At 38.3% G+C, this 24,529-nt stretch overlaps 1 protein-coding gene across 1 annotated transcript; it reads right to left on the bottom strand.

Moving 5' to 3' along the window:
- Window positions 1-14,919: 14,919 nt before the first annotated feature.
- LOC122792376 lies at window positions 14,920-17,586 on the bottom strand. The gene has a single exon (XM_044060163.1). It carries the CDS (start codon window positions 17,584-17,586, stop codon window positions 14,920-14,922), a length of 2,667 nt encoding a protein of 888 aa, XP_043916098.1.
- Window positions 17,587-24,529: the final 6,943 nt, after the last annotated feature.

Genomic DNA, 24,529 nt, shown 5'->3' with positions numbered 1-24,529 from the left:
ATTTTCTTTTAATGAGGCGAAAAAAGAAAAGAACAAGCGCTTTCATCTCCACATTAGGAGACTTTATCAAGTTAAATTATAAAAACAAAATAATACCATTTTAAATAAATCATGCCCACAACATAGACCAATCAAAACATGCTTCCAATGAATACATGAATAAATGAATTAACAGACATCAGCTCACAAAATATTAAGACCAACCCTTTAAGTTAAAGCAATACAACATTTTATAAAAAAAACTATATAAATACATATAAGTATAAAATATGGTTTACTATTAAATGTTCGAATGCACTCCATGCGAATCCATGCATTCCCATCGATCGCGCTTGCGCCGAACCGAAACACCGAAACCGCTTTTGATAGCGAACCTGAACCGTGAAACCGACGATCGACATTATCGTCGCTGCTAACACTTCTCCACACCCATGCTACCAAGGTAGATGGGGGCTAGATTTCCGTCGTCACATTATCTGGCGCCGGTGTAGTGATCGCCGCAGTTCCTCGCTGCTCGCACGGCAACATTTCAAAAGCTATAAAACGGGATCGACAATTTGATAGTAAACCATAAAATATACTCATTTGGCCATACATATAAAAAACTGTTTTACATCCTCCTGGCCTGCCATTTTTTTGTATTTAAAATAAATAGGATATTATGGCCCTGATGGATTTTACCAATGGTACAAGCATGCTTTGTGTGTCACATTTTAGATTATTACAAACTGGTATAAGCTTGTCATCCAAAAGGAGCTCTATTAAAACCAATGCTTATGATCAGAAAAACAGAAATATTTAACTAAAGTTAAAAATTAAACAATTTCCATAAGTGGTTGTATACTTTGTGCATGACCTTAAACATGTGAATACAATGCAATTAACAAAAGGCATACATGCCCAGAGAAAAGGGCACATGCCAAAGCTTGCAAACTTTGCATAGAGTTTGCATAGTAAGAAATAACGAAGTTATACAATACAAAGTTATATACTCATACAACACTGCAAAATGATGGTTAATGAATATATAAATATGATATACAAATTATAGAGAGCTAGCAAAAGAATAAATAATCACCAGAATCAGAGTCATGTAAAGTATGAGTCAGGAAAAAAAAAATAATAAAAAAAAGAGAACTTAAGTTATTGAGAACTTCAACAAAAGAGCAGAAAAATCTGTCATTAAGAATACCTTACATTCTAAAAAATGAGTTCATTAATGGTTTTTGCCACTTATGAAGAGACTGTTCAACCCAGGGTTTTGGAGTAAAAATAAAAAGGCAGATCACTAGAATCTAATGAATTTGTGGCCTCTAGAGAAATGGAGTAGAATCTGTTTGATATTGAAGATAATATGGTGTTACTCTAGAATGGAGTTTAGTGACTGCTTGAGCTGAGATGTTTAGTTTAGCAGTTTTGTATATAATAGGAAGCCAGTTAACCCAATAAAAGTCCACACAGTGATGTTAAGATTTGGGTGACACAGAATGAATCTACATATACAGCTACTAAGGATCTGTTATTCTTTGAAACTTTAGGTAGTGGAGTAAGATAGTAAGGGGAGTTTCTATTTAGTCTTGGCAAGAAGAATAACTTGTGGAATAAGAAAATGGGAAGATATTTAGTGACTGAATAGCTAGTGGTTTATTTTGTTTTTAATGCAGTATTGTGATTAGATGTACAGTGAGACAGAGAGGGAGATTAGAGTTACAGACATAGGTATATGAATATAGAGATTATATGTATCGTATTGTTTTGTAGAAGACTGAGGGAGAGGAGAATAGATACATATATGTAGTGCATAAACTAGTATTACTTCCAAAAATCATAACAGTTATTTTGGTTAATAAGCATTTATTTGGAAATAAAAGAACTAGTGTGACATACAAGATTATTCAGTTCATAGGTTCATAGGTAGGTACTAGGCTATTAGCCCTAAGGCCTATATAAGCCTAGCCAAAAAGGTATCCTGGCCTTCACCACCCAATAAAATGATTTTCCTGTGCCCCTGCCGAGCAGAGCCACATAAGTGATCCCTGGGGTAAATTTCCTATTTCCCATCCAATCATCAAGATTTTTCTTGAAGAGTGCTAATGAGGAGCTCTGTCTGACATAGATAGGTAGTCTCTTCCAGAGTATGGGAAGTCTCTGGGATAGGAATTTATCCCTCCAGCATGTTCTGTTTATTATCCGAAAACACAAGTGTTTAGGTCCCCAGACAGTGTAGCTGGAGGGATTTTGGGATTTTTTAAGAGGAGGCATGTCCAACAGCTCTGGGTCTGACATAGCTTGTGGCGTTAGGCAGAGATCACCTCTGAGTAGTCGAGCATGCGACAGAGTAAAGCTGGAGTTTTTGAGACGGGTTCTGCGTAAGCAAGGTTTGTTTGGAGGCCAGTAATCCTCTTTGTGAGGTATTTCTGTGGTCTTTTCAGTTGTTGTAGATGTCTTGTAAGGTACATACCAATAGGGGCATTGTACTTATAATGGATCTAATGAGTGATGAGTAGAGAGGGGAACAATGACCTCTTTTTTTTCTGGATGAGAAACCTTTTATGATGCCTTGAGCCATGTAGAAGGATTACCTGACCACTGTGGCGATGTGATTATCAAGGAGAGACTATTGTCCACCTGTGTCCTGTCACTTATTACACTTTTCAGGTGTTACAGATCACCACTTATGGTAGTTTGCGGTACAGAGTTTTTACCAAATGGGATGACAATACACTTTTTGAGCATTGAGCTTCAGGCCATGGCTTTGGACATCAGGCATCTGTCTCTTGTGAGGCCCTTGTAGTATTTCAATATCGTTAGAGTTTTTGATTATGGTCTTCTAGTTTACAGTCATCTGCAAACTCTTTGTTAGCCAAAGATCTCTGTATTAGGACTGTACTTCAGACAAGTAGATTTCAACAGGAGAGGACCCAGGACTGAACCCTGTGGTACTCACTTGTCACTGGTCTGAAGTTGGGATTTGAGTCTGCTACTACAGTGTGGGTTCTGTCCATGAGCCAGTTGGCAACCCATCTTTGTGACATAGGATTTATACCTAGTTTAGTGAGTTTATCAATAATTCCAGAGTGGAGGATGATGTTGAAAGCCTTTGGTGAGATCTAGATAAGCTGTGAACCACCTTACTCCTCATCTATGGTTTTGGTGACTGCTTCAAAGAAGTCAGTTAGGCTTAGGAGACATGATTCGCCTTTACAAACCTTGAACTGGTAGGTCCAGAGTTTGGAGGATACCAACGTCTTTTGTTTATGAGTTCCATGATGATATGTTCCATTGTCTTGCAGACCAGGCTCATCAGGCTAATGGGGTGGTAGTCTCGGGGTCTGTCGCGGCTGCCCCTTTGTGGAGTGATAACCATTGCGGCGGCGCCATTCAGTGGGCACAAAGCCTGAGGTGAGGGGCCATGAATGAAACATGGTACTAGGTAGGGTGCCAGTTCATTCTGGTAGTTCATGTAGAATGCAGCCTGGGATAGCTTGCTGTCCCACGGATGCTGCGTCTTGGCTTGAAAGTGTGTGTTTTTACCCAGCAGCCATGATTACAGGAAACTTTGCATTTCCTCCGGTATAGAGATGGGCCCTAGGGGATGAGAGGGGCAAAGTTAGCACTGCACCCATTCGCCAGGATGTTGGCAATATCATTGTTCTGTATATTTAGTGCCATTGCGCCTGTAACTCAGAGCAGATCTGAGTGTTGCCATTGAGATTCTGACATAGCTATAGAATGCTTTGTGGTTGTCTTTAGAGTCGGTGGCAATTTTGTTTTCATAACTGGCTTTGGAAGATTTTATGAGGATTCTCAGTTTACTGAGGTTGACCAGGAAAGTTCCTCCAGTCGGCGAGATTTTACTCTCTTTTTGCAACAATGCTTCTTTCTTCTGTTGTAGAGTGTGTTTATGGCAGAGGACCACCAGATTGGCTTCCTTCTGGAGGATACATCTTGGTTCTATTAGGATAAGATGATCCATGCACTTGTGTAAGTGCTTATAAAGTGCATTTTGTAGGATTCAGCAGTTATGCCTATTGTCAGTCTGCATGAGTGTCATGAAGTTTGCCACTCTGTCTTAAGAAGTGTGAAGTTACTTTGGAGTAGTTTTATGGTGGTTTCCCCAGGTTGGGGGTGGGGGCGGATGTGGATGTCTAGGGTGATTAGTCAGGTCAGATCTGACCAACAAGGAATTGACCTCTGGTGAACAATCGTTGCCTGCGTTGGCAATGATATTGCTGCCCCTGGTGGGGTATGAATAAGTTATCCAAGGCATTGAATTTATGACCCAGAAAACGTTGAGCAAAAGAGAGTTGGTACATGAGTAGTTTTCCAGTTACCGGTGATACAAAATCGCCCATTATTAGGTGTTGCTGAAATCAATACTTTCCAGGTATCATGGAAATGAGGAGTGGGAATCCTGGGGCATGGTGGGAGGTCTGTAACAAGCTACAATTTGGATTGTGGTCTTGCCCAGAGTTAATTGCACTGATAATCTTTGGGATGCATTATGCCAGCAACTAGCCTGTAGGTGTGAATATCCTTAATGAATATGGACACGCCTCCACCTTAGTGCTTCGTCGGGTTAGGTAATAAAAAGGTGTGGTATGAATTATAGCCTGGTGCAACACAGGGGTCCTCTCTGAGTTTCGAAACCAGGCCTCGGCTCACCGTAATAGATGTGTCCCGATGTTTTCTCCATTTTAAGAAGTGCCCTAGTGAGTGCATTGAAGTTTAGACTCTAGCATTGAGCAGCATTACCCAGATTTGCTTGTTTGTACCTGTTATGGTGATGAATTTAATATTTGAACCTGGGCTTCAAAAGGCACTATAGGGGTGGCAAGAGCCTGAGCCAGTATCCGGGAATCCCATGGGCATCAGGGTGCAGGCCATCTCTGGCAAAAGCATCGCGGGTTTGCTGGATCATGTCGTTCCAGGCAGACAAATACTGATCCCCTTAGATTGACACTCAGAAGCTTAGGCCAATTGTTGAAGTCAATCATTTTGTCCTTGTACTATGGTGGCATCATTCTGCGATGGCAGGATGCTACTCAGGGCTAGGTCACAGATTCAGGAAGAACACTCTACCAGGAAGTAGAACTGATGCAAATGCGACTATGTGAAGGAAAATGAACTCTTTGACATTTAAATGTGAGTTATTTTTTTATAATTACTTAAATATCTATGTTATAATTCATAAAATATGTCAGTTATAATGATTTTAAATGATGCAGTTTCTTGTAGTAAGTAAATGTCTTATTTTAGAAGGCATAGAAAATGAAACATTTATTCAAGTGTTTTGAAAATCTACTTGACTGCAGCATACTAATCTGTGTTCAAAACTTATGTTCCAAACATATACATTACTATAACTCATTTAATTCATCTGATTGACAAGCATAAATAACTTTATAACTCTATTCTGGAAGAAATTGTCTTGTGATATATTTTAAAGCAGTAGTATAGACATACAAAATACAGATTTTTTTTTTACAATAATGCAAGTGTTTCTGAGAATTTGCATAACTATGCAGTATGATTTATAACAACTTCTATAAATATAATATTTTATTCTATTGACAATAATGAGTATGAGTAAAATGCTCATATACAAGCAATTCAAGGTTTTTTTCTAGAAGCTGTTGACTGCATTTACATGACAGAAAATAGATGCATCTTAATATATGTAATGTCTGAACCATATTAGCCAAAGTTTTTGATTTAAATGAATGTTAGAACTTATTTTTACATACTTTGAATAAATTAATATGTAAATATGCCTTCCTTTTTTTTTCTCTCTCTTTCTTTCACTCTCTCTCCCTCTTTCATGTCTTTTATTTCTCTCTCTCCTCTTGGTTCCTAATATCAAGTTTATTTGAATGCTATTTGAATACAAGTGTATTATATTACATAGATGTATATAGTAGTATGGACAGTTTTTCAAAAAAAGTTTATTTTAGTTTATATGATGCTGTTTTATCAAGTGTGTAGTCCTGTCTTGCTAGATAATTGAATTGAAAGCTGTTAATTTAAATTAAATATAACCAGTATTAAATTGATAAGGTGGTAGCTGAGGTACTGCTGCTTAGGGTAGGGGTTTAACTTGAGTGGTAAATACTACTCTAAGTTGGAGTTTTTAACTCCAGGCTGGATGCAAGGTTTAATCCTTACATTATTTTCACTTGTTCATTGTTATATGTATATAGTTTTGACATCCACAATATATTTTGTACACTCATTGTCACTACAAACAAAATTGAATCCTATACAAAATCCCATAAGAGATTCAATAAATACAGCTATATTTAAAGATACACCTAAAGGAGGAGATGTAACATTACTTATGTTGTTATTTGTTATTTTGATCATAAGATTCTTAAGTTTTAAAATGCCAAATGACATCTTTAAAAGGAATTTCTTTAAACATTAATGGATTGAATAATCCGTGTAAAGGCAAGCCTAATAAGATACATTAATTTACATAAGGCCAACTTAGTCTTCCTGCAAGAAACCCATCTCTTGAAAAAGATATTGATAAACTAGCCACAAACAAATATACAGTATTGGTTAGTTCAGAGCACACTCAGAAAAAGAGGAGTGGCTATTTTATGGAATAAAAGTATGCCCATTCCTAAAACCATAAAGTCTTATCAGGATGACAAAGGAATGTTTTGTATGGTTACAATACAAATTAATGGGAAGACTTACACTTTAATTAATGTATATTGGATACCTGGAATTGGTATTAATACAGTGAAACATCATCTTGATAAGATCATATCATTCTCTATAGGAGATATTATTTTAGCTGGTGACTTTAATTGTATACTACATGAAAGTGATACTACCACTATAGGAAAAAGAAGAATTACATCTAATGCAAAACATTTAAATGATTTTGCTAATTCTTATCGTTTGAATGATATTAATAATCAGATAGATTCAAAATCATTACCATACACCTTTTTTTCTAACAGATACAAAACTTATTCAAAAATAGATAGGGTCTTTATTTCTAACCAGATGGTAACAGATTTAATTAATTCCAAAATCATTTCATGTCCTATATCTGATCATAATTCAATTGTTTTGAATTCATGATAAAAATACTCACAATGTTCAGATCAAAAGGATACCAGCGTACTTAACTCAACTAAAGACTATAAAGAATATATACTTTCAGAAGTACAACATTTTTTAGACATAAATAATACTCCTGAAGTCTCCATTGTCTATGTTTGGGATGCCTTAAAATCATATCTATATGGACAAAGTATAAGATGGTATAATAATAAAAGGAAATCTTGGGATAAGGAATTGTTAGATATTCAAAGTAAATTAGACTCTTATAAACATAATAATAAAGAAAATACTATGGATAAGAAAGTCATTGAATAAATAAACAAACTAAATAGAAATACAAAGAAATTTTAACTCATAAAGTTAAAATAACTCTAGAGAAATACAAGTTTTTGTCTTACTCAATAAGCCCCAAATACTTACATAGACTTAAAAATAAAACAAAAAGGTTGAATAAACAAAACCATATCAAAGAAATCTTTTCTCTAAGGAAAAAGAAGAATGTTTCTAGTCTACCAGAAATACTAGATGAATTTAGAAATCACTTTCACAATATTAACAATAATAACATTAACATGGAACCTAAAGATAAAATAAAGGAGTTTATAACCACAAACATGAATAAAAATAAACAACAGATTAAACTATTGGACAAAAGTATTTCATATACAGAGGTTATTACACAAATAAATAAGCTTAAACCAAACAAAGCACCGGGTAATGATGGTATTATACCAGAGATATATAAAATCCTTTCTAAAAGTACATATTCATTAATACATAAGGTTTTTATTTTGGCCCAAACTGAGTTAATAACCCCCCCATCTTGGCAATATACATTTATTTCGCCAATTTTAAAACCTAATAAAGATCCAACTAGATGTACTTCATATCGGCCCATCTCATTACTTAATGTTGATTATAAAATGTTTATGAGTATTTTTGCTGATAGATTGAAGACAATCATTCCTGGCATTATAGATATAGATCAGACAGGCTTCATTGTAAATAGAAATACTTTTGATAATATAAGAAGAACTTTAACATTAATTGATTTTTCAAATAGGAAAAAGAAAGATTTAACACTTATTAGTATTGATATAAGTTCAGCATTTGATTCAGTAAGTTGGGACTATCTGTTTACCTTACTGAAGTGCACAAACTTCTCAGATACATTTGTAAATCTAATTGAGCATTTATACAAAGGGAACGTTGGCTTATATTAAGGTAGGAACATATGTTTCACAAAAAATACCCATTCTTAAAGGTACAAAACAAGGATGTCCACTTTCTCCACTATTATTCACTTTAGTAATGGAGCCTTGGGCTAATTTGATCAGAAACAGTACTGACATAGAGGGTTTTGAAATAGATGAAAATACAACATCCAAAATTCAACTTTTTGCAGATGATGTTCTAATTACATCAGCAGGATCTAATTCTTCTATGCAGTCTCTATTTGATAAAATGATGAATTTTAAAAGTATTTCTGGTTTAATATTCAATGAAGAAAAAACTAAAATACTACCTATATATACGAAAAAATATTCTCATTAGTGATTTTACTAAATATGTACCCAATTCAGGTCAGATAACTTATTTAGGTATAATACTATCTAAAGATATTAAATCTATTATATATAATAATCATAATACCTGTTTTCTTAATATACAAAATCTTTTTAATTCCTGGAATAATGTTTTTTACTATGGAGGAGAGACTTACAATTATTAAAATGATAATATTCCCCAAGATTTTATACTTAATACAATCAATAATACTTCCACCTACAAAAATAATTATCAAGAAACTGAATACACTAATGTTAAATTTCCTATGGGCACCTAATAGACCTAGGATTGTATTAAAGAAACATACTAATAGCTGGTCTCAAGGGGGTATTTCTTTTCCAGACTTTAATTTATATACTATCTCTTCTATTGTAAAAGTTATTACTTTATTAATAGATCAGTCATATGTCACAAAATGGAAAGATTATTGGGAGCTAATTAGTATGCACTTCATGAAAATCTCCTTAACACATAAAAATATGATTGTAAATAACTCCATGTTATGGTTACTAAAGGAATTTTGTACTTCACCTATTACACCTAAACAAATGGTTTGTTACTCATTAAATATTATTATTAGCTATCGTAACTTTATATTCATGCACCCTAAGTATAGGGAATGGAATTTTATTATATTCCCTATAATGTATACTCAGGGTATGCTTTTGTCATCTACTTCTGAAGGAACTCATTTAGCTATAGATAATGATCTAAAGTACTGGTATCAGTTGATATCTGATAATAAAGTTAAAAATCTAGATTTCTTAAAACAAGAATTTGATCTAAGAGAAACTTGCTGGTTAGAGGTTCAGACCTTTAGACAACATCTCATTGATAGAATAGATCTAATGTCTATAACAGTTAAAGAATCTATTCCAACACTGATTGATTACTTGATATTAAATTTACAACATAAAGTTTCTGATAAAGGTAAACTTTCATACATACATAAAATTATCAGACAAGAAACTTTTACAGTGTAGATACATACTGGAATTATTTCACTTCTATTAATGGGGACCCACCAAATCAACAAGATAAACAATATATATTGGAATCTGCCTATAGAACTACATCTTCCATTGTCTGGAGACTTTATACATGGAAATTTTTACATAGATCTTTTATACACCTTTGATGATGAGTAAAATAAATAATAAAGATAATCTATGTAAGAGATGTAATGTAGAAATGAATGCTGACTGGGCTCATATGTTTTATGACTGTATAAAATTGAAAGAATACTGGAAGTCAGTTAATGAATTTTTGCAGGATCTTTTTACAGATAATTTCATTATTTCTAAATCTCTTATATTATTCAACACACCTGTACCTCAAAGTGTTAAAAGGTTAAGCTTCCCTTGTTATGGTCTATTCTAGCAGTGGCTAGGAAAATAATAACCAGAAATTGGATTTCAGATACACCTCCTTCGTTCAATGAATTTAAAAATGTTATGAATATAGTGTGCCATATGGAAATAAACACAATTAGGTCAAGAACAACTAGAAAAATATCTTATTATATTGTATGGGATAATTTACAAAATTTGTTAAAAAATCCTAATTTCAATAGCATGGTATTTTAGTTTAATTAATTGATCTGATTGTAGTGGATGTCTTTGTAAATACTTTAGTTGTTTTGTTGAATGTTATAATCATATCTATTTTTAATTACTTGTATAAAATTGTTATATTTCTCTTGTATGTTAAAACAATAAACCTGTTTAAAAAAAAAAGATTTTTCTTGAAGAGTGCTAATGAGGAGCTCTGTCTGACATAGATAGGTAGTCTCTTCCAGAGTATGGGAAGTCTCTGGGATAGGAATCTATCCCTCCAGCATATTCTGTTTATTGTGGTGACAAGGTTTAGGTCCCCAGAGCATGTAGCTCAGAGGGACTGGGATTTCTTTAAGTGGAGCATGTCCAAAAGCTCTGGGTCTGACATAGCTTTGTATGTTAGGCAGAGATCACCTTTGAGTAGTCGATATGCGACAGAGTAAAGCTGGAGTTTTTGAGACGGTCTGCGTGGGGCATCTGTTTGAGGCCAGTAATCCTCTTTGTGAGGTATTTCTGTGGCCTTTTCAGTTGTTGTAGATGTCTTGTAAGGTACATACCAATAGGGGCATTGTACTCTATAATGGGTCTAATGAGTGATGAGTAGAGGGGAACAATGACCTCTTTTTTTCTGGATGAGAAACCTTTTATGATGCGGTGAGCCATGTAGAAGGATTTCCTGACCACTGTGGTGATGTGATTATCAAAGGAGAGACTACTGTCCACCTGTGTCCCAGGGTCTCTTATCACACTTTCAGTGTTAAGTAGACTACCACTTATGTGGTAGCTCATAGGTACAGAGTTTTTACCAAATGGGATGACAATACACTTTTTGGCATTGAGCTTCAGGCCATGGCTTTGACACCAGGCATCTGTCTCTGTGAGGCCCTTTTGTAGTATTTCCACATCGTTAGGAGTTTTGATTATGGCTCCTAGTTTACAGTCATCTGCAAACTTTGTTAGCCAAAGACCTTCTGTATTAGCCTGTACTTCAGAGAAGTAGATACCAAACAGGAGAGGACCCAGGACTGAACCCTGTGGTACTCCACTTGTCACTGGTCTGAAGTTGGATTTGGAGTCTGCTACTTTCACAGTGTGGGTTCTTTCCATGAGCCAGTTGGCAACCCATCTTGTGACATAGGGATTTATATCTAGTTTAGTGAGCTTATCTATAATTCCAGAGTGGGGGATGATGTTGAAAGCCTTGGCGAGATCTAGATAAGCTGTGTGAACCACCTTACCCTCATCTATGGCTTTGGTGACTGCTTCAAAGAAGTCAATTAGGTTTAGGAGACATGATCTGCCTTTTACAAACCCGAACTGGGTAGGGTCCAGAGTTTGGAGATTACCAATGTCTTTGTTTATGAGTTCCATGATGATATGTTCCATTGTCTTGCAGACCAGGCTCATCAGGCTAATGGGGTGGTAGTTCCCGGGGTCTGTCGTGGCTGCCCCTTTGTGGAGTGGGATAACCATTGTGGTGTGCCATTCAGTGGGCACAAAGCCTGAAGTGAGGCTATGGATAAACATGGTACTTAGGTAGGGTGCCAGTTCATTCTGTAGTTCGTGTAGAATGAAGCCTGGGATATTGTCAGGTCCCATGGATGCTGTGTTCTTGGCTTTGGAAAGTGTGTTTTTTACCTGTGCAGCCATGATTACAGGAACTTTGCATTCTCCTGGTATAGAGATGGGCCCTCTAGGGGATGAGAGGGGGGGGGGTAAAGTTAGCACTGCACCTATCTGCCAGGATGTTGGCAATATCAGTTGGTTCTGTATATTTAGTGCCATTGTGCTGTAACTCAGAGCAGATCTGAGTGTTGCAATTGAGATTCTTGACATAGCTATAGAATGCTTTGTGGTTGTCTTTAGAGTCGGTGGCAATTTTGTTTTCATAACTGGCTTTGGAAGATTTTATGAGGGATCTCAGCTTCTTACTGAGGTTGACCAGGGAGTTCCTCTAGTCATGAGATTTTACTCTTTTTTGCAACAGTTTCTTTCTTCTTCTGTAGAGTGTGTTTATGGCAGAGGACCACCAGATTGGCTTTCTTTTTTCTGGAGGATAGCATCTTGGTTCTATTGGGGATAGCATGATCCATGCACTTGTGTAAGTGCTTATAAAGTGCATTTTTGTAGGATTCAGCAGTTGTGCCTCTATTGTCCGTCTGCATGAGTGTCATGAAGTTTGCCACTTTTGTCTTAAGAAGTGTGAAGTTGGCTTTGGAGAAGTTTTTTATGGTGGTTTCCCTAGTTGGGGGTGGGGGCGGGATGTGGATGTCTAGGGTAATTAGCTTGTGGTCAGATCTGACCAACAAGGAATTGACCTCTGGTGTGGAACACCGGTTGCTCATTTTGGTAATGACCAGGTCTAGGATATTGCTGCACCTGGTGAGGGTATGAATAAGTTGATCCAAGGCATTGGAATTTATGAATTCCAGAAAACGTTGAGCAAAAGAGTTGGTACATGAGTAGTTTTCCCAGTTAATGGTAGGATAGTTGAAATCGCCCATTATTAGGGTGTTGGGTTGTACCCTAATACTTTCCAGTGTATCAAGAAATGAGGAGTGGGAATCCTGGGGCATGGTGGGAGGTCTGTAACAAGCTACAATTTGGATTGTGGTCTTGCCCAGAGTTAATTGCACTTGGATAATCTTGGATGCATTATGCTGTGCAACTAGCCTGTAGGTGTGAATATCCTTAATGAATATGGACACGCCTCCACCTTTAGTGCTTCGTTCTGGGTTAGGTGGCCAAAAGGTGTGGTATGAATTATAGCCTGGTAACACAGGGGTCCTCTCTGGAGCTTTGAACCAGGTCTTTGTCACTGCACAGATGTCGATGTTTTCCATTTTAAGAAGTGCCTCGAGTGAGTGCATTTTGAAGTTTAGACTTCTAGCATTGAATAGCATTACCCTCAGATTTTGCTTGCTTGTACCTGTTATGGTGATGAATTTGTCATTTGAACCTTGCCTAAAAAAGGCACTATAGGGGTGGAAAGAGCCTGAGCCAGTATCCGGAATCCCAAGGGCAACAGGTGCATTCCATCTCTGGCAAAGCATCGTGGTCTGTCGATCATGTCATCCCAGGCAGACAAATACTGGATCCCCTTAGATTGACACCAGAAGCTTAGCCAATTGTTGAAGTCAATCATTTTGTCCTTGTACTATGGTATCATTCTGGGTGATGGCAGGATGCTACTCAGGGCTAGGGTCATACTTGCCTGGTCTACAAGATCGGAGAGCTCCTCCATGTCTCTTTTCATGTAGTCCAGGGAGGTACGTCTCAGGTCATTCACACCAACATGGACAATGACAGTGTCATATTTGTACTTGTTGTGGAGTGACCTGAGTGCATGCATTATGTGGTGGATCCTGGCACCTGACAGGCAGCTGACAATAACTTTCTCCTTGTTTAGCCTGGTGAGTAGAACATCAGTGTGCCTGACTATAGAGCCACCTATGACTAGAGTGTTGGGTACGTTGTTATGCCTTATGGGCTATGGTTGAGTGGCACACTGAGTTTGTGGGCTATGTGTCATTTGGATTGTGTTGGGGGGGGGGTTGCTTGCGTTTCTGCTTTGGAGGTCCCTGATGCTTGTGCAGGCTTTTATTGAGAGCTTCTGTGAATGTAGGTGTGTGTTTTGTGTTTCTGTGTGTGTGTTTTGGTGGTGTAGGTTTTGAAGGACTATGTGATGAGTGTGGTGTGGTGTAAGTGTTTACCTTCTCTTCTTGACTGTCTAGTCCAGTCTTGGGTGAAGAAAGCTTTGCTTCCAGTTTGGCTATATAAGTGCATCTCTCACAGGTTGTAGTGTTGGGTGGTAGGAGGAGAGGGTTGTCTGTGTACATGAGGCAATTGCTGCATTGCCCCAAGATGCCCAGATTCATCAGGTAGACAGGAGAAATCACTGGGAGCTGACCCTTAGACATGCTTGGATCTATTTATTGTGGAAATTATGCATTTAGAAGATTGGAAATTGACCATTAACCAGCAGAGAGGTTAGAGCTTGATAAATGTAAGTTTGAGCATAGATAATTAATAAATACAAAAAAGAAAAGTAGACCAAGGAAGAATGTATGCTTTAGAAGAGACATTAGTTTTAGCAACAAATGACTAGATTAAAAGATAGCATCACTGTGTGCACTTTTATTGGGTTAACTGGCTTCCTATTGTATACCAAAGTGCTAAACTAAACATCTCAGCTCAAGCAGTCACAAAACTCCATTCTAGAGTCACACCATATTATCTTCTCCATTACTCCATTTCTCTAGAGGCCACAAAGTCACTAGATTCTAGTAATCAGTCTTTTTATTTTACTCCAACACAGTGAAGGTGGGAGACTGGTATAATGGTTAAGGTGTTTGCCTTACAAATACAAGGTGCAGAGTTTGATTCTCACATGGGATGCTTGGCTAGGCAATGACTTGGTTAGGCTAAGCCAATGACCCACAAGTACAGTTAGCCTAGTACTAATCTATGAACATCAAATATTAAACCAATTACTGCAGAAGAGCTAATGGAAATTTAGTATGGTCAACAAAAAGGCATAGACTATTATCCAGAATCCATGGATGCGAGGACTGATTATTTCAGATTTAAGAATATTACAAGTGTGGTCTTGTGTGGGTGAAAGTCAAGTCAAATTTTATTTATATAGCACCTTACAAACAAAGTATGCCACCAAAGTGCTTTACAAAGAATACAAAAAAATAAGATACAAATACAATCAACATACATTACTAAAAGCCAAATCATAAAAATAAGTCTTAAGATTTGATTTAAAAACTGCCACTGAAGAAGACTGCCGAATATAAAGAGGAAGCTCATTCCAAAGTTTTGGAGCTGCAACAGCAAAAGCTCTGTCTCCCCTCGTCTTTAATCGTGACCTTGGGACCTCAAGTAAAGACAAATCTTCTGAGCGAAGTGCCCGAGCAGGAACATAAGGATGCAACATCTCTGATAAATAAATTGGGGTCAACCCCTTTAAGGCTTTAAATACCAATAACAAAATTTTAAAACGAATTCTATAGAAAACAGGTAACCAGTGTAAAGCTGCCAATGTGGGCATAGCATGATCAAATTTACGTTTGCCTTCCAAAAACTTCCCAGCAGCATTTTGAACAAGCTGCAGGTGGGATAAGGCACCCTGACTCACTCCAAATAAAATGGAGTTACAATAATCTAAACATGAGGTTATAAAAGCATGCACCACAGTTTCAAGATCACACCTAGACAAAAAAGGTTTCACCTTAGCCAAACGTCTTAACTGATAAAAAGAGGATGCCACTACCCTATTAATATGACCCCTAAAACAGAGATCTTTATCCATTTTTACCCCCAAATTAATAACAGAATCCTTCAAATAGGGAGTCAATTCACCACAATCTATCATAATGGAGTCATTATAACGCCTAGAACCAAAAAGCACCACTTCTGTCTTTCCTTCATTAAGACTCAAGAAATTTTCCACCATCCATGTCTTAAGCTCACATAGGCAATCCAGAACCTTTGATACTGATCGACCATCAGCCTCATCCAAAGGTAAATAAAGTTGACAATCATCAGCATACAGATGAAAGTCAATACCATATTTCCGTAAGATGTCTCCTAGAGGCAAAATATAAATACAAAACAACAAAGGCCCCAAGACTGAACCTTGTGGAACTCCCCAGGGAAGATGGAAAAAATCAGATGAAAAACCACCCATCTGAACACATACCATTCTATCAGAAAGGTAAGACCTAAACCAATCTAACGCCGAACCAGTGATTCCCACATAATGTTCAAGACGGTGCAAAAGCACCTCATGATCAACTGTATCAAAAGCAGCCGTTAAATCCAACAGCACTAATAATACCGATTTTCCTCCATCAGTTGCAAGAAAAATATCATTCATAACTTTCAACAGAGCTGTCTCAGTATTATGTAATGGTTTAAAACCAGATTGAAAATTTTCTAAAAAATTATTTTTATGTAAAAAATCCAACAATTGGCCATATACACATCTCTCCATCACCTTACTCAGAAAAGGTAACTTAGAAATTGGCCTATAATTAGCCAATACAGACGCATCAAGGCCAGATTTTTTCAATAGTGGATATATAACCCCCCTTTTAAAATCATTGGGCACTACACCAGAAAGTAAACTCGTGTTAATTATTGTCAACACAACTGGTGCCACTGTTGAAGATACATCCTTATAAACAAACGATGGTAAAACATCGTCAGGAGAACCACTAGGCTTAGCCTCATTTATCATTTTAACTAAATCTGGCAATAATATTGGATTAAAAGTACATAATTTCTTCGAAACAGGAATCAATGGACCCTGTAAGGAAACCATAGGCACAGTCATTCTTAAATTAGCAACCTTATCCATAAAATATTTAAGAAAATCATTACAAATTGTAGTTGAAGCCTGAACTGGGAAATAATCTTGAGCATTTAAAACAGAATCAATTACATCATACAAAATCCTAGGATTATGAGAATTTTCAGAGACAAGGTTAGAATAATATATATTTTTTGCAGATTTTACAGTATTCTGATAAACCTTCCAACTTTCCCTCAAAGCAATTAAATATACGGAAAGCTTATTCTTTTTCCACTGCCTTTCACATCTTCTACATTCTCTCCTTGCAGCTCGAGTAATATCCGTTACCCACGGATTTCTTACTGAATTTTTCTTTTTCAAACGCAGAGGGGCAATAATATCCAAAATATCCCTACAGGTCTCATTAAAACAGCTTAAAAATCCATTCAATGTAGACCATTCTGAAAATTGAAACATAGCTTCTTTAAATAATAAAGAAAACCTCTCAAGAACATCTTGATTAAAAAAACGTCTGAATCTAACTGGAACAGAGTGATTTTCTACACTAGAATACAACTTAACACCAAATACAATAGGTTTATGATGAGAAAACACAGCATCATGTATGCAAAGATTTTCCACAACAAGCCCAGATGATAATACCAGATCCAACATGTGACCACATTCATGAGTGGCCCCATCAACACATTGATTTAAATTAAAACAATTTAACAGATCACAAAAATCTGAAACAAGTGGCTTATCTGGACAACAAACATGAATATTATAATCCCCAAGTAAAATAATCTGATCATAACGTAAAACATACTCAGACAAAAATTCAGAAAATTCAGATATAAAAACCTTATTGTAACTTGGAGGTCTATAAACCACTGCACAAAGAAGTGGACTTAAATGACCCAATTCAAATAAGCATAATTCAAAACTACTATAAGTAGTTACAGGATATAGTTGTTTTATTAACAAGTTTGTTTTACAAATAACTGCCAGCCCACCACCACGTCTTAAAACTCTAGGCACACTAATAAGCACACAGTCCACCGGCACCAGTTCATTCATAGCGCTCCATTCACCAGATGAAATCCAAGTCTCAGTTATGCAAAGTAAATCCAACGTATGTTGCATAAAAAATTATTTTAAAACAAATGTCTTATTAGCCACTGACCTGGCATTCACCAGTCCCCACTTTAAAGTTGACACAGCTCCTACAGCAGGCAATGCTTTAGCTACCGGTTTCAAGTTCCTCAAATTCACTCCTCTCAAACAGCAGCGTCGATACCGTGGAAAAGAAACACAATCCCCCATCGAGGAACCAACAACAGGGATACTCCACGAAGCTATAGGATTCCACATCTGCCCAGACACCAAAGACCCAGGAAGCAGCCTTCGCTTAACTCCCAGAACGCCAGAGAAGGAAGAGACCAGCAACTTCAATTTGACCAACCGTCCTCCACGGCAGCCCCGCTTCCTACGCTTCCTCAGCCTCCCACCAACAGAATACAATGGCGGGAAAGTCAAACAGAACTCTGGCAATGGATCCAAAACAGGGGAAGACACGCTCCGATAAACACTTCCCCCAAACGGCAGCAATCCCGCAGCGACACCCATATCAATCAATGAACGTCGGTCATAAGTAGTTTTCAAATACACACACTGCCAAACACACGCAAAAAGCAGCAAACACATAAAAACTGGCAGAGCTATCAGACGGCAAGCCGAACACACTGGCGCCATATTGATTTCTTGAGTGGATATTGTATTTCAGTAGATAGTCAATAGTATGACTTTACAGATTTCTGTTTTCAAAATGTTTATCAAGGGAGAGGACAAGTTAGGGTAAAATTCTTTATTTGAGATGGGTGACTTTACTTTTGGCAGTGGTATTGTAGTAACCATTTTCTATTGGAAATTGAATCTGCTTTATGTAATTATAAAAGAAAATGTGAACTTAACGAAGGATAAATGTTTTAGATTGATGAAGGATAAAAAACTTGGCAATGTTTAATAAACCATAGAAAGATTAAGTCTGAACCTTGGCTGCCATGGTTGGGTAGAAACATAGGTTATTTACCGACTGTTTTTAAAGAGATCATTCTGGTATGGAATTGGGAGAGAAACTGGTAAGAATGGGCGAGGCAGTATGGTATATGAGGAAAAGGAAGTGAATAATTCTGTTTTGAAGAGTTTTGCAGTGAAGGTCTATTTATTAGAGATGTTTTGGTTCAGCTAAGATTATTATTTATTTCTGGTCAGAACATTTTAGAATTAGAAAATAAATTGATTTGATTTTCAGGGTAATGTTGGCATTTTGTTTCCTAACTGCCTTTCTAAACTGATTTCTAACAGAAGTCTATATGGATTATAAAAAGGTTTTAGTTCAGTTTTCCCCTCCAAGCTTTGTCTTTTTTTTTCTTTCACTGGGTGAAGGAAGCCACAGGATATCCTCGAAACATTACTTGCTTCCATATAGAAAATAATTGGAGGAAATGATTTTGTCTTTGGGGTATACAAGAGAGTGAGAATGGAGTAAGCAATGGCAGGGATTTCTGAAAGGTATTATCAGGACAAGTTTAAAGTTGAAAATTTATTGTGAAGACAAGGGTGAGATTAAAATATTTGTTTCAAACAGGTATTAATAGAGTTGGAGTCTTATTAGACCAGAAAAATGCTGTAAGACAATCTTCAGGTGTTTGGTGGTTTAACAGTTAGACTTTACATGCTGTTTATTTGTAATACCTACATGCAATAGTGATTGGTTAGATGTATGTAGGTTGGTTGAAAGGTATTTGGCCAGATTCAATAAAGTCTACACTAAGTGTACACTAAGTTAAGCGTATAAAATATGTATTCAATAAAATTCTTATCACATTTTTTGTGATTTCTAGTCATTCAGAAAGATTACACTAAATGTACATGTAATCTGCACTTTCTGGTAACTTTTATGAATCCCTATCAATATTTAAAGCTGCAAGAATATCAGTAGACAAGCTAAAATTAGGAGGAAGAAAGTGTGTGTTATGTCTGTGTTGTCTGTTCACTCAGAACAGTGTACACTTGGTGTACACTTACTGTAGGCTTTATTGAATCTGACCCATTCATTTACTTGAACTGATAAATCAAAGTCTGTTAAACTCCCAAGACAATCGTGTATAGAGGTTTGAAGAAAGGTGACATATTCATCACTTAGAAGTAAATAATTGTTTTAGTAGATAATGTGTAATGAGACTCCCCAGGATTCAATAAGCCAATTTTACCATGCAGGAATAGTGCAGCAGCTCCTGCACGGAATATGGCCGCCGAGCAATCCAGTAAACAAGGCTGGAGGTGTACACGCGCCTGCCAGCACTATTCTGGAATGGACACCACTCAATAATGCTAATTACTTCATTTTCTGGTGAAAACCATGCAAATGAGGTGAATTAGTGGTTCAGTAAGCAGGCAGACATCCGTGCCAGAACAGTGTGAAGTGCAGAAATGTATTCAGTTACTAACCGAGTACATTTCTGCAAAAATCAAAATGAAGGCATGACAACTCAAAGTAAAGCATGTATAATAACCATTAAGCATGCCAATGGCCAAAAATATTGTCATTGGCATGGAAAACTGTTGCAAAATTATAAAAATCAAAGTTTCTTTTTTTGTCCGATTTCGGCCGTTTAAGCATAGCACAGTGGCTCGCCAATGGGATTGTGCCGAAAATAAAAAAAAATGTGAAAAGACAATTTTAAGTGAAATCTGCATTTTGCCATTATAGTGTATGGCATGCAGAATCAAAACAATAACAAGTAACACTGGTTGCTAAGGAGGAAGGCTCTGGTGTAGTGGTGTAACTAGGGCTAAGGCAGTGGGGTATGCAAATGAGCAAATTTTACTGAATCACTAAAGGGGAGACCATTCTCTGGCTGCACCTAACCATGTAGGAGCTGTAAGGCAATGGTGTAACCAGGAGAAGCAGCTGACATGAAAAAGGGGTGTGTCATGCTTGGTGTAATCACAATGGAGCTCTACGGCTCCCATTTGAGCTTAGCTAAGCACAGATAAGCAAGAAGGTGTGTCTGAGGCTGTATGGACTTATTCTATGAAATGAAGAGGGTGTTCTTGTCCAGGGAGGGCCATTTCTGCTTCAAAATGTTTACTTTAGCTAAACAGGTTTGCGCTGCGTGCACTCAGTCTAAAACAAAATAAAGCCCCCGGAAATAGCAGAACTGTTTACATTTGGGCATCGGGTTTGCATGGCACACCTCGCGGCTTAAAAGGGGTGGAAATGGGAAGGGGGAAAAAAAAGGAAATAGCAGAATAAAAGCAATCAAGTACAAATAAAATAGCATGCAAATGGAATGTATCATAGCCAGCCAATCATACAGGCAGCATCTACAGCACAACAGTATAAACTGTGCAAACACCTTTCAATCTGTTATTTCCCACAAACTCTGCACCATTGATGTACACACTTAGGGGAATTTTAACCGACAAAATGTTAAGGGCTGCTGTTGATTTAATACAGCAGTATGTGCTAGAGCTGAGGGCAGTGAGGAGGATAATGCTGGCAACTGCCCCAGACTGAGGAGGAGGAGAAGAGTGTTCAGACCCAGGGTAACCTACCAGGGGCTACATGATCTTGAGATAGTAGAGCATTACAGAGTGGATAGGGACATACTTAAACAACTCTGTGAGCTGTGTCAACCTCCCATCAGACCCAGAGCAAACAGAGGGGAACCCATCCCAGTGAATACCAAGGTATGTCTAGTCTTAAGAATACTAGCTACAGGTACTTTCCAAAGACATACTGGGGACATCATGGGGGTCTCACATGAATCTGCATCCAGGGTACTCCTCCAATTCCTGGATGCCATGTTACCACATGCCAGTTAGCATATTTACTTCCCCAACAATTGTGAGGAGAGAACTAGCAAGATGCTTCTCTTCCACCATGTAGCAGAATTCCCGGAGGTACTGGGTGCAATAGACTGCACCCATATCCACATCAAAGCACCACCCAGTGAACAGAGTAAGGTCTACATAAACCACAAGGGATTCCCCTCCATCAACTGCCAGGTCATGTGCAATGCCCAGGGCATTATCATGAATGTGTGTGCTGGCAGTCCTGGAAGCTATCACAACTCCCACATCTGGCATTCCTCACAGCTGTACCAGGGATTTGCCAGGTGGGACATCCTGTATGGCCATCTGGTGGGGGATGCTGGCTATGCACTGGAGCCATGGATGATGACTTCCATCCAAAATACACACACACCCATTCAAGAATGCCATAATGAGGCACATGCACAAACCAGGATCATTATAGAGTGTATGTTTGGGATGCTCAAGTTACAGTTCTGCTGCCTTGACATATCTGGTGGATCCCTGCAGTATTCTCCAGCCACATGTGCACACATGTTTATAGTATGTGCCATGCTACACAATATGATCCTGCAGAAACAGTTGCAGCAGGAATAGCATGATGAAGGGCCACACAGCCCCCTACTATTGCCAAAGTCCCCACAGGCACAGGGGACTTGGAGGAGGAACCCCCTGACCAGATCCTGTAGGAAGACGGAAGCGTGCCCAGTATGCCCTGGCCTTGGCAAAGAGGCAATGCATAGAACACACACTCACACTGTAGGGACCCAGGGACTGACACCCCTCTCTGACTCGCTTACACAGTAAAATGGATGCCACACACATCACACTACCTGTACCTTACCATGAATAGGCAGTGTACTATCTGCATATGACATAGGCAGCTCTCAAGCACCCTCCTCACAACTGCCACAGGCACACAAGGTAAGTCAGTCTTCTTAGCAATAAATGAATGGATTAGTATGTTCTGGTAGCATATCTATGGTATCGCTGCATGCATGCAAGGGAATGGAGTGGCCTACTGGGATAGCAGCAGACAACTGACAGCTATGTGGGATACCAGGAAATGTTTGTCCAATACTGGCCTCCCCACACTATGCAGTAGTACCCAAGGTGGCATATCCCACTGCAGTATATGTGGTGGGCCAACTAACTAGGGGGTCATAGGTCACAGGCATGGATGTCACTGTGGGGGTCCCATACTCACCTATCAGCCTCACCCAGCAAGTTAGCCACAGAAACCCATAAAGAAATGTCTGGCAAAGGCCCACAAATGGCGACAATGATGAAATACCCCCTACACTTACACAGTGATAGCACAGCTGATCTTGCAGTTGCAATAATGCTCTGAAGGGTAAGAAGTCTGAAATTCAAATGTATGCCATTACAATCCAACCTGTGGTCTTTAGTGATATGACTCCAGTCTCCAAGACAGGACACAATACTATGCTAAATGGAACCAAAATGTAAAGCACATATCATCACAGTCTGTGCAAATGTGTACAGTTGACAGGTGTGCCCCCCCACACCCATATCCCTATAATAATGCAGTAACATGTATGTTTGCAGGGTAGTAGCAGCAGAGCACACATTGTCAGGGCTGTCACAATCAACATGATAACTTGTTGTTACATGTCCACAATATGCAGGGGTCAATGAGCTATACATATGCATGGTTAATACTGTCAAGATGTGGCCAGCACTTACTCCCGGCTGTTGTTTACTAGTGGCCTAGGTACAGTACTGTGTTTGACAGGGCCATGTTCCAAGAACTGCAGTGCCAACTATTTTGCATGTCAGCCACACCTATGGTAGGAGTTGTACACACTATCCAGGTGTCAATATCTGTTACTGCTGAAAAGCTGGACGGATCATGGACAGGGGGCCACACATATGGACATTACACAGGTTGGAGTAGCCTACGCAGTGCCTACCATACCTTGCAACTGTGGAGACCTTTTGCAGAATGTCCAGAGGTTTGCATCATATTTGTGGTCTCTTCATCATGAAGTAGTGGTTGTCTGGCAAATCATGAAAGACTAAAGTCAGAAAAAAATTACAGATTCTAGTGTCTCAGACATCATACCCTATAGGAAAATCCACGCTAATGCAAAATCTGTTATTGTATCACCTTTCTAGGTTTGTAAGGCCAATAGCTAAAATAGTCCCTATATTTAGGCCTTTGTTCCCCAACTACGTATGGGTTTGCCCAGATGTCTGGCCCTCAGAAGCTGAGAGGTATGGTGCGTAGAAACACTGCATGTACCTGAAGGTCTGTGTACTGCCAGGTCATAAAAGGCTGCCACCTTTCTGTGTCAGCACTGACAAAACATGTCACTGGCCAACAGTCATACCCCTGGAAAGGCAAATTCTCACAGAAGGAGCACAAGTATGCCTTGTATATCTGTTCTGCTTGTCCTAACATTGCATTTGCTTGACAACAATTTGCCAAGCAAGAAAAGGTCATGTCAAAACATCAATGACAGACAGTGGAGAAGCAGACATCATGCTCATGACAGAAAGAAAGAAAATGCCAAACTGGTCCCCCAACTGTTCTATTTTTGGCAGAACAGTATCAGCACCCTGTCCCCATGTGTGGTCCTTCATCTGTCATATTTGGGCCTATTCAGCTGTCAGAGACAGTGACGGTTTGACAGCTAGGCCAACATGTAGCTGCATAATAACATAGTAACATAAAATGTCTGAGGAGCACAGCAGATGTAGTGGTGCAATGATGGACAGCCTGCCAAATAGGTATGCTCAGAGATGTGAAGTCCATAACCTTGTGTGTGATGTTACGGCATTTACCCTGCTCACATCAGAATTACAAACACATAGTAGTCACTGTGGGCAGAGCCTGTGACAGGAATACAGAAGGATAAAAGAGACACACATAAAGGGGAGGGGAACCACTGGCCAGAGAAATGGAAAATGTGCACACGAGAACAAATTTTGCAGTAACATAGGTGCCCTACAGTGTGTGGAGGCAGTAAACATCACCTGAAAATACATAACACACACCCACATAAGCGGAAGTCCGTAACAAACCAAAACTCCAAGCAAAGGACACCTCAGAGGCAAAAACACATGAGAACTGCACAAACATACACACCACATACCACACATACTCCACATACCAGGG

This window comes from Protopterus annectens, chromosome 1.part2, assembly GCF_019279795.1.
Source record: "Protopterus annectens isolate FY-2018-M chromosome 1.part2, PAN1.0, whole genome shotgun sequence".
NCBI classification, from domain to species: domain Eukaryota; kingdom Metazoa; phylum Chordata; order Ceratodontiformes; family Protopteridae; genus Protopterus; species Protopterus annectens.
This window is presented reverse-complemented; position numbering and strand designations above follow the sequence as displayed.

Excerpts from the sequence above, each read along its gene's own strand:
- LOC122792376 (XM_044060163.1), bottom strand. The coding sequence starts at position 17,586 with ATGAATGAACTGGTGCCGGTGGACTGTGTGCTTATTAGTGTGCCTAGA.